The sequence below is a fragment of the Lissotriton helveticus genome, chromosome 8 (assembly GCF_964261635.1).
Source record: "Lissotriton helveticus chromosome 8, aLisHel1.1, whole genome shotgun sequence".
Lineage (NCBI taxonomy): Eukaryota > Metazoa > Chordata > Amphibia > Caudata > Salamandridae > Lissotriton > Lissotriton helveticus.
The window spans coordinates 1,683,889,747-1,683,903,085 of record NC_136069.1 but is presented as its reverse complement, the minus strand read 5'-3'; the positions used below and the strand labels follow the sequence as shown (position 1 = coordinate 1,683,903,085).

General features: G+C 44.5%; 1 protein-coding gene across 1 annotated transcript in view; it reads right to left on the bottom strand.

Moving 5' to 3' along the window:
• The window catches only part of LOC144774088 (transient receptor potential cation channel subfamily M member 2-like), a 95,853-nt gene that overhangs the window by 19,768 nt on the left and 62,746 nt on the right, over nt 1–13,339 (bottom strand). The window contains exon 6 of the mRNA XM_078659114.1: nt 11,544–11,612. Within this exon, the coding sequence (XP_078515240.1) occupies nt 11,544–11,612 (69 nt within the window). The remainder of the gene's footprint in view (nt 1–11,543; nt 11,613–13,339) is intronic.

Here is a 13,339-nt window from a genome sequence, read left to right as displayed (position 1 = left end):
CACTTATGACGGAACTATGGAAGTTAAGCAGCGGGTCACTTATGGAAGTTATGGATATACAACAGCAGGTCACTTATGGCAGAGCTATGGAAGTACAGCGACAGGTCGCGTAAGGCAGAGATATGGAAGTAAAGCAGCAGGTCACATATAGCAGCAGGTAATTTATGGTAGCTAAGGGAATACGAAAAACAATGGGGAGAGCAAGGTTTTTAGTTCACATAGGTGAACGGGGGAATACTCCTATACCCCTGGGTATATCATTAGAAAACAGACAAGGAGTACCACCAGCATGGAATCGCCGATTCCTAATGGGGTATGTGGTTGAACAAAAAGCGAGAAAGTTCTCCTTTTGTCAAAAAAAACCCTCACTCACCACCTAGTGGTGACATGCTTCATCATCGGGGTCCACCCTAATGACCTAGCGTCATCAGGGTGTGCTACAACACCTGTTTACAGTGGAGCAGGTTGTGAGTGAGGGTGCGTGAAAGAGAAAAAGTCAGTGCGTTAAAAATTGTCCTGGTTTAACTTAGGAAAATAAGATTTTATTTGTAAGCAACTGGACAATGTTAAAATCAAAGTGGCGAGATATAGTGAGGGTAATTATGAGCCCATGTATCTCTATGTGTTTCTGGTCTACATGTTTCAACCATAAAGGTGTCAAATAACCAGGTTTTCTTCAGGACCAATGACCCTGAGAGTGGATGGTGTGCGTCCCCTAAAAGGCGCACCCGGTCCTACTCTCTGGGACCACAAAGGGGCAAAAAATTTGCCTGTGGTGTGGGCTTGAACCTCAGTGGGTAAGCCTGAAAAATCAAAATACCTGTAAAGGAAATTGAAGACTAATGTCAGATATTGAACTTTTACAAGCCTGTTACGTAGTGCAGTGTCTCACATTCGTGTCTGCATGCTGTTAATCACATTAGGAAAAGTACCTTTTGCTTAGCGTTGCAAAAGTACTGGCACATATGGTTGTAGGTTGTGCCACTTCTCAGTGAGATGATGTGGAAGTGCCTTGGCCATAATTTATGCGAAAGATTGTTTACCACAACTTGCACGCTTGTAAGTTATACGTGCGTCAATATCTATTCAACTCACGCACATACCATAAACTTTATGTGGCGTGATAATGTCTCGCATTCATATTGTGCGGGCGAGGTCATTTTAACGTGCATGAACTGCCATACTCAACATGCTCAACCCATGCCGGACTCACGTACATAAAACATTTAAGACACACAAGGATTTGGTTTAAAGCTTACTCTTATTGGGGTATTAGGATACCTCATAGGGCGGGTAGAGGTTATCCTCTTTACAAAACGTATTCTGAAACAAAAGGTTTGTGAAAAGTTTCATGAATAACAAGTGGATAAAAAAGTGACTAAGAATAAACGGAGCCAAGCGCAATGGTATGTGCAGCCCGTTGGAGATCTGTGTGCTCGTCAAGCTAGGCGTTTACTTACAGTTTTGGTGCGAGGTGGCTGGCCGTATACCTACTACCGTCCTCCGCCCTGTTACAGTGTGGCCGGGGGCTCGGGATCTGTGATATATGCAAAGTGCTTCCGCAATGGGCGGAGTTGTGTGCCGGTCACGTGGGGCGGCACTAGGAGCGTCAGAAGTAAAAACTCCTGAACGGTGGCTGCAGAGGCTCAATAGCGCACTACTATTGAAGGGTTCGATTCTCAGCCGGGGGACTAACGGGGGGGGTGAATTAAAATTAATGAACCATATCGGTGTAAGATGATAGGATAATTTTGGTGACTACAAGGTTCAATTAATATGAACCATCGAGTGTAAAATTGATAATGGGATAGGAGTGTGGGTGTTCACATTGAACTCAGCAATTAGTAGAGATCAGGTACAGTATGCTAAGGTTAGGAGCGGACCATCATTACCAGTGGGTGCTGATGGGGCAGTAAATTGCACGGTTGTCCATATTGAGAAGGTGCAAAGAGTTCATTTAAAGAGTTGGGTTGGAACTGGGAAGGTACAGATTGAGATGGTTCCCAGTGTGGCAACACATCCTGGTGGGGGGGGGGAACAGTTCCACATTTGACAGAAACTGCTGTGCGTTTGGATCTGGGAAGGTACAGATTGAGATGGTTCCCAGAGTGGCAACTCATCCAGTGGGTCAGTTCGGATATGTGGCTGTAGTGGTCAGCTGCAGTAGCCAAGGTGATTATGGAGGGTCAGATGTAGTATCATTTGAGTACTGAATGCCACGGGATATTGTCATTGAGGCCTGTTTTGTGGGTCGACAATCTGTAGACCCAGCGTTGCTCTTTTTCATATAAGAGTCGTTGAGTGTTGGGTCCAGATGGGATTTGTTCAATGACGGTCCATCTCATGTCGTTTGGTGTATGGTGAGCCTCTAGAAAATGATCCGTGAGTTTCGTCGCATTTTTCTTGCACCGTATGGTGCTGCGGTGCTCACAGATGTGTTGCTTGACTTTACGAGTTGTCATGCCTACGTAAGATTTTCCGCAGGCGCACTTGATCAGATACACAACATTGGCACTGTTGCAGTTCGTATGTGCACGTTGTTCCCAGACTTTGCCTTCCTCTAAGTCCAAAGTCTTTGTGTTCTCTGTGAGGTGACAAACACTGCAGTCCCCGCATTTGAAGTGTCCTGTTACTGGTGGGAGGTTCCATGCTGTTGTAATGCTCGGGTTCTGGTTGGCAGGTTTCACTTTTGGTCTGGTGTTGACTAGGCTATTTTTTAGACTGGGTGCCCTTTTATAAGAAAAAAGTGGCTTGTCCCATTGTAGTGCACCCGTGTTCACTATTGACCAATGTTTGTTGATACATTTGCTTACTTGGTTCGATATGGTGTTATACGTTGTAACACAGGTGAGTGGCAATTGGTCATTTTCAACAGTTTTGTCTTCAAGGAGCCCGTCTCTAGGTTGATTCCTTGCCCTCTTTTGGCATTTTTCAATGATCTTTGTTGGATACCCACGTTGCTTCAGTTTGCTGGTTAGATCTTGGGCTTGGGCTTTGTAGTCAGATAAATTGCTGCAGTTTCTCCGTAGTCTTAGATATTGCCCATAAGGTAGGTTTTCTCTAAGAGGGCGAGGGTGGAAACTCTCGTGTCTAAGGAGATTGTTTTTGGCAGTTGGTTTGAAGTGGGTTTTTGATGTTAACCCATTTTCCTCTTTTGAAATTTCTAAGTCCAAGAAAACCATATGTTGTTTGTCATAACAGTGGGTGAATTTTAAATGTGGGTCGCAGGAGTTTATCCATCTGATGAACTTCTTGAGTGTTTCCTCTGGTCCTTGCCAGATGGCTAGGACGTCATCAATATATCGTCGCCAGAATTTTATGTGGTCAATGAAGGGGTTAGTCTCAGCCAGGATACATTTTTCTTCAAAGTCATGGACGTATAGTCCAGCTACGCTAGGGGCAAAAACACTGCCCATGGAAGTACCACCGGTTTGGAGAAACAGAGAGCCTTCGTACTCAAAATAGTTCCTTTTTAGTGCCAGGGTGGCACATTGGAGAATGAAGGATTTTGGTGTCTGATGCTCCCAGTTGTTACTTTCTAGGATTGTTTTGAGTACATTGATGGTGGCATCCTGTGGTATGCTGGTGTATAAGCTTTCAATGTCAAAGCTAAGTAAGATGGTTTCATCGTCAATTCTGATTTCATTGAGGAGTACCAGCAGGTTTTTCGTGTCCTTCAGATATGTGGGTGTGGATTGTACGATAGTTTTTAGGAAAAAGTCGCAGTACCACATATCCGAAAAACCTGCTGGTACTCCTCAATGTAATCAGAGTTGACGATGAAACCATCTTACTTAGCTTTGACAACCCTGGGCTGTTCTTATACCCCTGGGGTAATCAACAAAATTGTCAATGGGAGCCTATCACTGAGAATGCTGTCAAATATTTGCTTCCAGGTGCTATATTTTGGCAGATTCTTGTGTTGTTTTGTATTTTTTTCGCACCATGTTATTCATTAGTGCGGCACTGTGTGCATTCTGTATTGCAAATGTGCATGTGGATGCATTTAAATGTCTATGATCTAAGACTAGACTATATGAATTATCGGGTTTCATTACTAGAAACAAGGGATTATTCATAGGTGAGGTGCAATTCTCAATCACACACTGATACTCAAGTTTATCTCCCTGACTTGGTCCTTTGCCTCATGTTAAACCCATTCCGTTGGCCGACAGGAGCACTCCATCCCTGGTGCTGCGCCCGACCATTGGCCAACGTAGCCCCGCCCACCCTTTAGAATGCCCGCACCGTAGTGGAATGTTTGTCGCAGTAAACGGGTTAATCAGGTATTGTCTCTGAAGATGAGGAATTGATTTTAATCGGATTTCATAATGAGTTGACTCATCATCCCATCCAAGTCTTACGAAGCAGACTGAGGACTTTGTCCTCAAATGCTACATCTTCGATAATCTTAGGCAAGTAATGCTCCTGCTGAGCGGGAGTGAATTTCTTCAGACGCAGGCGTGTAGCCACTGCTGCTGTCTCCCCTTTTATGTTACTCAACATAATGGCTGATACCTGGGCAACATTGACCATTAGTTTCATCCCTAGATCTAAATCAGGCTCTGCCCCATACTCATTCTGTATTTGTTTCAGTACATCTGGTACAATCGCTGTTGAAGGGACACCATGTGTTCTGGTATATACGGCAGCGAAGATTGTACCCCAAGTGGCACAATCTTCTAAGTGGGGAGCCCTAGCTATCGGCAAGCAAATTGTCAGTTTTCAATGTTTTTCTTGCAGGCCTGTGACGGAAAAAAACTGCTTCAAGCTGTGCTGGTTTTGTGCTATCCAGACGGGATTTGCTCTCAGCTGGTGGGAACTTTTCCCATAATAGCATCTAGTGTTTGTGGACTAATACCTACAGTAGCCATGTGTAGTTGGGTAGCCTGAGCAGCCCCCACAGGTGAGACCATTAATGTTCTCATTAAGTATTTTGTTAAATTTCAGTAAATTTTTACTAAATCTCTGTTAAGATTGCACGTTCCTGCTGATGTTAGGGCAGCAACGTGTTCATGTAGTGTGTATGAAGCTAAGACCGGCCAGGTTGCTCCTTCTCTGCTGAGCGGACCGAGTCTCACTTGTTCTATGGTATGGGGTAGGGAGCCTTTAAACCAATTAGCGTACTCTTAGTAGGTTGACAGGACTTGTAAGTCCACATATGGTATATACTTAAAAAGTGGCTCATATTAAATGTACTCATGAAACAAACTTGCGTGTGCATCTACGGTGGTAATTTAACCCAAGAATAGAATACCTCTGTTCTGAATGCTTCGTGTGCCTCGACCATGAAGGTAACATTTCCACTCGCTGCCAAGAGGCCATGTTGTAATACTTTCATGGTAATTGCCTGTCTGCAATTTTCTGAAATATTTAGTCCAACTATCTGTTTTTCAATGTCATCACCTAGGTTTCAGTCATTGTTAGATCAGTAGTATTTAGCAAATTTTTTATAGAAATATGTTTTGCACAATGTGGAAATCTCTAATCCTCCAAGCTTGATTAACCTACATTCAATACATAGGATAAACCTACTCAGCTGAGGCGGATTTGTTTCCCTTACCACTTTGGATGTCTTGGGTTAAAACGTGAGTAGGGGTCTCTGAGAAAGCACAACTTAACTCAGATTTGACCACTAAATAAGTGCATAACCAACGTTGGCAGGTTATAAAGAAAGAAGGGAACCCTGTGAGTCTGAAGGGACAGAGGGAATACAATATACTGTAAGAAACAATGGTCCCTACGCAAGTATATGCAATTTTCCATAGAACAACATAATGATCTGTGCAATTTTGAAATTAAAATATCAATTAATTCAACAAAGTGCAGTAGGTTAAAAACGATGTTGAAAATCACCAAATTTCTTAGCCTCAGGCCTTTAAAACGAACGCAGTGACTTGGCCTCAAATACTTATATACAGTAGTCAAATTTGTAAAAGGCATCCTGGGATCCACATAAATCAAGGCAAAAGCAATTGGAGTAAAGACGTGGTGTGTCGATGACGTTCCGATCCCTACTATCGTGGGGGGAGCATCATCAGGAAGGAAAGAATTATGCCTGAGGAGATGCCTGTATGGGGCCGGGGAAAAGGAACAAGAGAGAAAAGAAGAAAGGAAGACAAGGGGTTAAAGGAAGGTTCGGCGATGGATAAGCACAATTACTGCAGTATTCGCATTGTTGTTGTGCGAAAAAAGTAACTATAGATGGTGAAAAAGTCTATGTTTACATATAGACGTGATAATGAACTCAAAGTGTATAGTGCTCGGTGGAGTGGTGTGGCTCACTGGTTAGAGGCGGCAGACCCGAGAGCAGAGAACGACCTGGGACCAGGGTTCGATTCCCGACGCGGCAGGGTCTTGGACCAGGATCAGCGGACTCGATAATTCTCGCCTCGGTGCCTACTTTAACCTGGGAACACACTCGGCAACTCTGGGCATTAAGCTTGCCTCATCTCCACAATGGCCCCTCACAAACACCGGGGATGCCTGGTTTCACCTTGGAGACTCCCAGGAGGGACTATCTCACAGGGAAAGCCAGGACGGGTTCCCCAGCGGTCTATAGCGCTACGAGGCCTGCGGTGCGGGTAGCAGTGCGCTTTACAAGACACACACAATTTACAATTTACAATACTATATAAGGCATGTGTCCGATGCAATCCAGTGGCCAAAGGTGTGACAAAGAGCACAGGTGGGGGTGAACCTAAGGGGAAGGGCACTTACGCTTATTGCTTGCGTCAACCCGAACGGAGGCGGCCAAGTCCGGGTGTCAACCCTAATCCAGCCTAAATCAGCACAGGAGACGAAGTTACTAAAAATACACATGCATCAAGGTAAGATTTGTGCACAGTTATGTAAACAAGAGTTAGTGAAAATGACAGAGGCACTTGCAATGAGTACAAACACCGCTGCCTAGGAGGGGAGGGCAATGGAGGGAAGAACCAAGCGTCTAGTTGATACCGGCAATGGTGCACAAACGCGAGAGTCCTGGAAACGAAATGCCTAACGCTCAACGAAAAACTAAGAATAAAAGGCTTGTTGCCATGAACACCCAAGAGAGAGTAATGGTGCCTACCTTACTGCAAAGGGATAGCGGTATGCCGAGGTGATTGTGCTCATTGAGCAGAAGGGCGTGAAGCGTAACCAGGCTGAGCGCGTGTTAATGAAGCAGTTTGAAATGTAGTGATTGTGCATACATGTGATAGAGAGCAGTGAATCTAGGCATATTACAGAGTAATAGTAATCACATATACACTGGCTGGCCTTAGTTTCATGCTATTTGGTAAAGAGTGTGCACACGCACCTTTCGTTCCTTAAATGTTTTTGCAATTTTGGTAATATTATCTGGAAGTGACTATATTGTTTCTTGGTTAATTTTGGCACTATATGTATATATTTGGTGTTTTTCTGAATGCTAAGGTCCTGTATGTTTCTCATTCTTGACAAGCCCCTGACGAAGGGTTAGTCCTTTAACCCGAAATGCATTGGGAACAGCATAAGAAATTGAATATTCATGAATAGAATGAATCTTTTGCAACAAAATTGAATACGACGTAAAGCAATGAATTAATAAATGGATTCATGTAATCATTGAACTAAAGACTTAATCAATTTTTGGAATTAATCCATATCGTAACCTGATTATGACGAATGAGTGAAGAAACTCCCCCGTTTCATGTTAGAGGAGCGCTTCCTTAGTGGTTTTGTTGATCACACATTGTATAACAGAGTAATAGGTGGTGCTATGTTGGAAGAGAAAGAAAGGATAACGGAGTAGGGAATATAAGGTTACAGAGACAGGTAAAAAGAATAATACATGACGCTATCAACCTCGCAAACATAAGAGTATGTCATATTGGCAATTACACTCGCAAAGATGGAGTTGCGGTCACTAATGCAAGTAAATTCTGTATACACTACGCTCTTATTGTGATATACACAGGTCACCCAATATTATAAATGAAGACACGTACAAAATTTAGTGTTTAAACAGCGATGATGAGCACATATCAATCTCATATAAATATATATAAGTATCAAGTCAATTGCTAGTCGTACGCCAGCGGAACAGGCAGTTAGGATGAAAAAGGTGTACGAATTGAAGGGGGGATTTGGCAGAGCGAAGGGAGCAGTTTCAACTAGAGTTAATGAATTAATACCCTAATTAAGGGTACAGTGCGGACACAAAGTGTGTGAGTAAACAGATTGTTACAGAGTCAGCGCGATGTCATGGTCATATGCACGAGATATCAAACAGTTTGAGAAGAGATTACATAAGCAGCTAATTGCAAGCATGGAAATGAAATTAAATCAAGGTGGTCCAATCCTCCATATGGTTGAGTCCAGTTTGCAGACTGTGCGCAGGATCCTCTTCAGTTCCTCATTGTTAAGGATTGTGCTGATGTCTGTGCTGTGAAGTGGTGGTTGAATCACATTAATCACTTGCCACTTCAAATCGTCCTCCATGTGTCCAAGGTTCATGAAATGTTCAACTAGTGGAGCATTGGGGGTTTGACATCTTAGGCGACTGCGATGATGGCAGACTCTGGTCCTGATTTTTTGAGTTGGTGGACCCCTGTAATATTATTTGTAATAGCGCATTCTGGAGTGGGTATTAACTCCCCTTGAATCCTAAGTAAGTCATAGCCAGCATTCTATGCATGCCCACGCTTCCTCCACCAGGGGCGGCCTTAGGCATGTGCAAGCTGTGCACCTGCACTGGGCCACCAAACCCCAGGGGCCACCACGCCAATATATATCCTTAATATAATAATCCTCTGAGGATGGATACATATTTGCATGACGGCCCCTGGCAGGGATTTGGCAGCCTCCGGCTCTGTCCATTTCCAAACACGCTGACCCCCCCTCTTCACTGGCCTCCGTGGCGGCCCCTGGCAGGGATTTAGCGGCCTCCGGCTCTGTTCCACTTCCAAACACGCTGACCACCCCCCTCTTCACTGGCCTCTGTGCTCCGCCACGTCCGGACCACTACTTCCGGGGCCCTCTACCTACGCTCCCTGCCCAGGGCCGCCATGAGCCTAGAGCCACCCCTGCCTCCACGACCTGGGTACGTTCGAACCCCTTCCTCCGGAGCCACTCGTAGGTTGAAGTCGGCAATACTGACCCTGCAGAGATTGCCCTGCCCTCTGCATTATGGAATCGGTGCCGCAATCATCACTTTGTTAACGCGCCCACCCCTCCCTACTTATACGGGACGTCTTTTCATCTTCGACTACATTGTTCGCAGTTCTCAACCTTTACAGCTTTTAGCACCTGCACGGAACTCAGTCTGATTGTGGCATTACCTCCCCTCCAATTAGATATCCTGTGAGTCCAGACTGACTGGGAGTGACACTTTATGGTTGTATGATTACAAACGGCCCCTCAATACCGGGTCCCTCGATTCATCGGCTTCCTTTGGAATGCCCAGTAAGTACTTCCCTGTACTCACCATACAGATGCGATTCTTTAGGCACTTAGTAACACCTACCCCTGCTTTTTCTAGAAATTTTCTCCTGTCCCCATCCTTTTTCTTCTAATAATACTGCCAGTAAACTGTTTTATCACAATTGACCTTTTGCTTAAATTGATGATTCCATTGACCCCTTGGATGCGGGTGACATTTTCCTACAGTGTGGGAAAATTTCACGTGTGGCGAATCGGATGGCTCCCGGCAGTCTGACGCACACGCCACCCGCAGCGTCGGACAGCCGGGGCTGTCCGACGCATCCAAAGTGTGAAATATAATTATGGTAGTATGAACTGGGAGCACTAGGCGAACACTCAATTAATTTGTTAGAACCTATGATCCAGGGACATTGTCTGATGCAAATGTACGTTATTTCACCCTTTCCTATAGATTCTTCATGCCTACATATCCTTTGTCCTGATGATGAACTCAAATCAGTGAGATCGAATCGCCATCGACCCATATACAACAGATACTGCTTTTACTGTGTAAATTACCAGCAGGAGTTTCTCTTTGTGTTGTCAATGCGAGGTATATATTTTTAAATGTCACCTTCGCTCATCACATCATGCTTATCACTTTTATATGAGCATTTGAACTATAAATCCTGTATAAATTGCAAAACTGTTTTTAAATAACTACTAAACCTAAATCCATCTGTGTCCCTGCCTACATTCAAAAATTGCCTATTATTGCTCCTTCTGGTAATAACTGCCTATATATGCCCAATACTAAAGGTATATTGATTAACACTGTTCTAATTCAACATTTCTCGCTATTTTGGGTCCTTTCTGGCCCTCTATGAACTATTGCTTTCTTATAAAAACAACGGAAGTACAGCAGCAGGTCTCTTATGGGAACTATGGTAGTACAGCAGCAGGTCACTTAGGGGAGCTATGGAAGTTAAGCCGCAGATAACTTAAGGAAGCTGTGGGAGTACAGCAGCAGGTCACTTATGGCAGCAATAGATGTACCGCAGCAGGGCACCTATGGCAGCTATGGAAGTACAGCCGCAGGTCACTTATGGCAGCTATGGAAGTACAGAAGCAGGTCACTTATGGCAGCTATGGAAGTACAGCCGCAGGTCACTTATGGCAGCTATGGAAGTACAGCCGCAGGTCACTTATGGCAGCTATGGAAGTACAGCCGCAGGTCACTTATGGCAGCTATGGAAGTACTACAGCAAGTCACATATTGTTGAACTGTAGAAGTACAGCAGCGGGTTACTTATGGCAGCTACAGAATTTAAGGAGGAGGTCACTTTTGGAAGATTTAGAAGTAGAGCAGCAGGTAATTTATGGCAGATAATGAAGTACAGCAGCAGGTCACGTATGGCAGAACTATTGAAGTATAGCAGCAGGTCACATATGAATATGCCACCTTACCACGCATGCCATAACAACGCTTGCCGTTACAACACGGTTGTTACAATAACTGCCTTGTAACTATGCATGCCATTACTCCGCAAGTCAGAACAACAACTTGATGTAGGGGGGAGCGTTATATATTGGAGTAGTATAATTTACAATTCCAACTCCAGTCTGTGAATCAGTAGGGAAGGTGTTGGATATTAAATCCAACACCTTCTGACACCTCCACAAGTCGCATGGCATGGGTTGTTACAACGTGGTCATTGTACCGACAGTGACAGTGCCAACAACTCCTCCGTACCGACATCCTTAAAGTCAGACAGAAGCAGAAGACTGGCAGAGCCCTAGTTGGACTTACATCCCTGCCGCGTTTCTGGAGACACGTGGCATAGTCATGGATGGGGCTGGATCTGGTGCAAACAGGAGGAAAGGTGGACCTAAAATGACATTACATCTCTTTGGGGAATTGTAATTTCTTTAGTTTTTTTTCTCTTTCTCAATACTTGCGTACATGGATAAAGCGAGCAAGCCCTCCTTCTAAAAGTGCAAAGCACATCTCGACTGGAGATCTTAGTTTCTATTTAAAGCCTAAAGACTTTGTAAAGGCTAACAAAGTCTTTCTGCTCCTCTTCCATTTTCTTCCTTTCACCTATGATACGCTATTTTCCTTTCAAACACGGGTGACGGTTTAAAGAAAAGTGACTTACCCCTCGATTTTCTTTCTTTCCTTGCAACTCGGACGTGACCGGGTCGCGAAGAACGAAGACGTTGAAAGCCTAGAATAAAGAAGAAAAGACTGCATTACTACCTTGGTTGTTAAACTTTTTAAAGTAACAAAACAAAACGGAGGAATAAAACAGAGTGCTAAGATTACTTATTTGTAAGTGCATTATAATTCCGCTAACTGGAACAGAGTTATAGCAGCAGGACCCTTGTGGCAGCTATGGAAGTACAGCAGCAGGTCACTTTTGGCAGATATAGATGGACAGCAGTGGGTCACTTATGGCAGATATGGAAGAACTGCAGCTGGTCACTGATGGCAGCTATTTAAGTACAACAGCAGGTCACTTACAGCAGATCTATGGAGCTACAGCAGCAGCTCACTTATGGTATCTATGGACGTACAACAGCAGGTCACTTACTGCAGCTATGGAAGTACATTAGCAGGTCACTTATGGCAGATATAGATGGACAGCAGTGGGTCACTTATGGCAGCTATGGGAGTACAGCAGCGGGTCACTTATAGAAGCTACAGAAGTACAGCAGCAGGTCACTTATGGCAGATATGGGAGTAAAGCAGAGGGTCACTTATAGAAGCTACAGAAGTACAGCAGCAGGTCACTTTTGGCAGATATGGGAGTAAAGCAGAGGGTCACTTATGGCAGATATGGAAGAACTGCAGCTGGTCACTGATGGCAGCTATTTAAGTACAACAGCAGGTCACTTACAGCAGATCTATGGAGCTACAGCAGCAGCTCACTTATGGTATCTATGGACGTACAACAGCAGGTCACTTACTGCAGCTATGGAAGTACATTAGCAGGTCACTTATGGCAGATATAGATGGACAGCAGTGGGTCACTTATGACAGCTACGGGAGTACAGCAGCGGGTCACTTATAGAAGCTACAGACGTACAGCAGCAGGTCACTTATGGCAGATATGGGAGTAAAGCAGAGGGTCACTTATAGAAGCTACAGAAGTACAGCAGCAGGTCACTTATGCAGATGTGGGAGTAAAGCAGACGGTCAATTATGGCAGATATGGAAGAACTGCAGCTGGTCACTGATGGCAGCTATTTAAGTACAACAGCAGGTCACTTATGGAAGATATGGGAGTACAGCAGCGGGTCACTTATAGAAGCTACAGAAGTACAGCAGCAGCTCACTTATGGTATCTATGGACGTACAACAGCAGGTCACTTACTGCAGCTATGGAAGTACATTAGCAGGTCACTTATGGCAGATATAGATGGACAGCAGTGGGTTACTTATGGCAGCTACGGGAGTACAGCAGCGGGTCACTTATAGAAGCTACAGAAGTACAGCAGCAGGTCACTTATGGCAGATGTGGGAGTAAAGCAGACGGTCAATTATGGCAGATATGGAAGAACTGCAGCTGGTCACTGATGGCAGCTATTTAAGTACAACAGCAGGTCACTTACAGCAGATCTATGGAGCTACAGCAGCAGCTCACTTATGGTATCTATGGACGTACAACAGCAGGTCACTTATGACAGATATAGAAGTACTGCAGCGGGTGCCTTATAGCAGATCTATGGAGCTACAGCAGCAGCTCACTTATGGTACCTAGGGACGTACAACAGAAGGTCACTTATGACAGATATGGAAGTACTGCAGCGGGTGCCTTATAGCAGCTATGGAAGTACAGCAGCAGGTCACTTATGGCAGCTATGAAAAAGCAAAACCAGGTCACTAATGGCAGCTTTGGAAGTACAGCATTGGGTCACTTATGGCAGCTTTGAGAGTCCAGCAGCAGGTCAC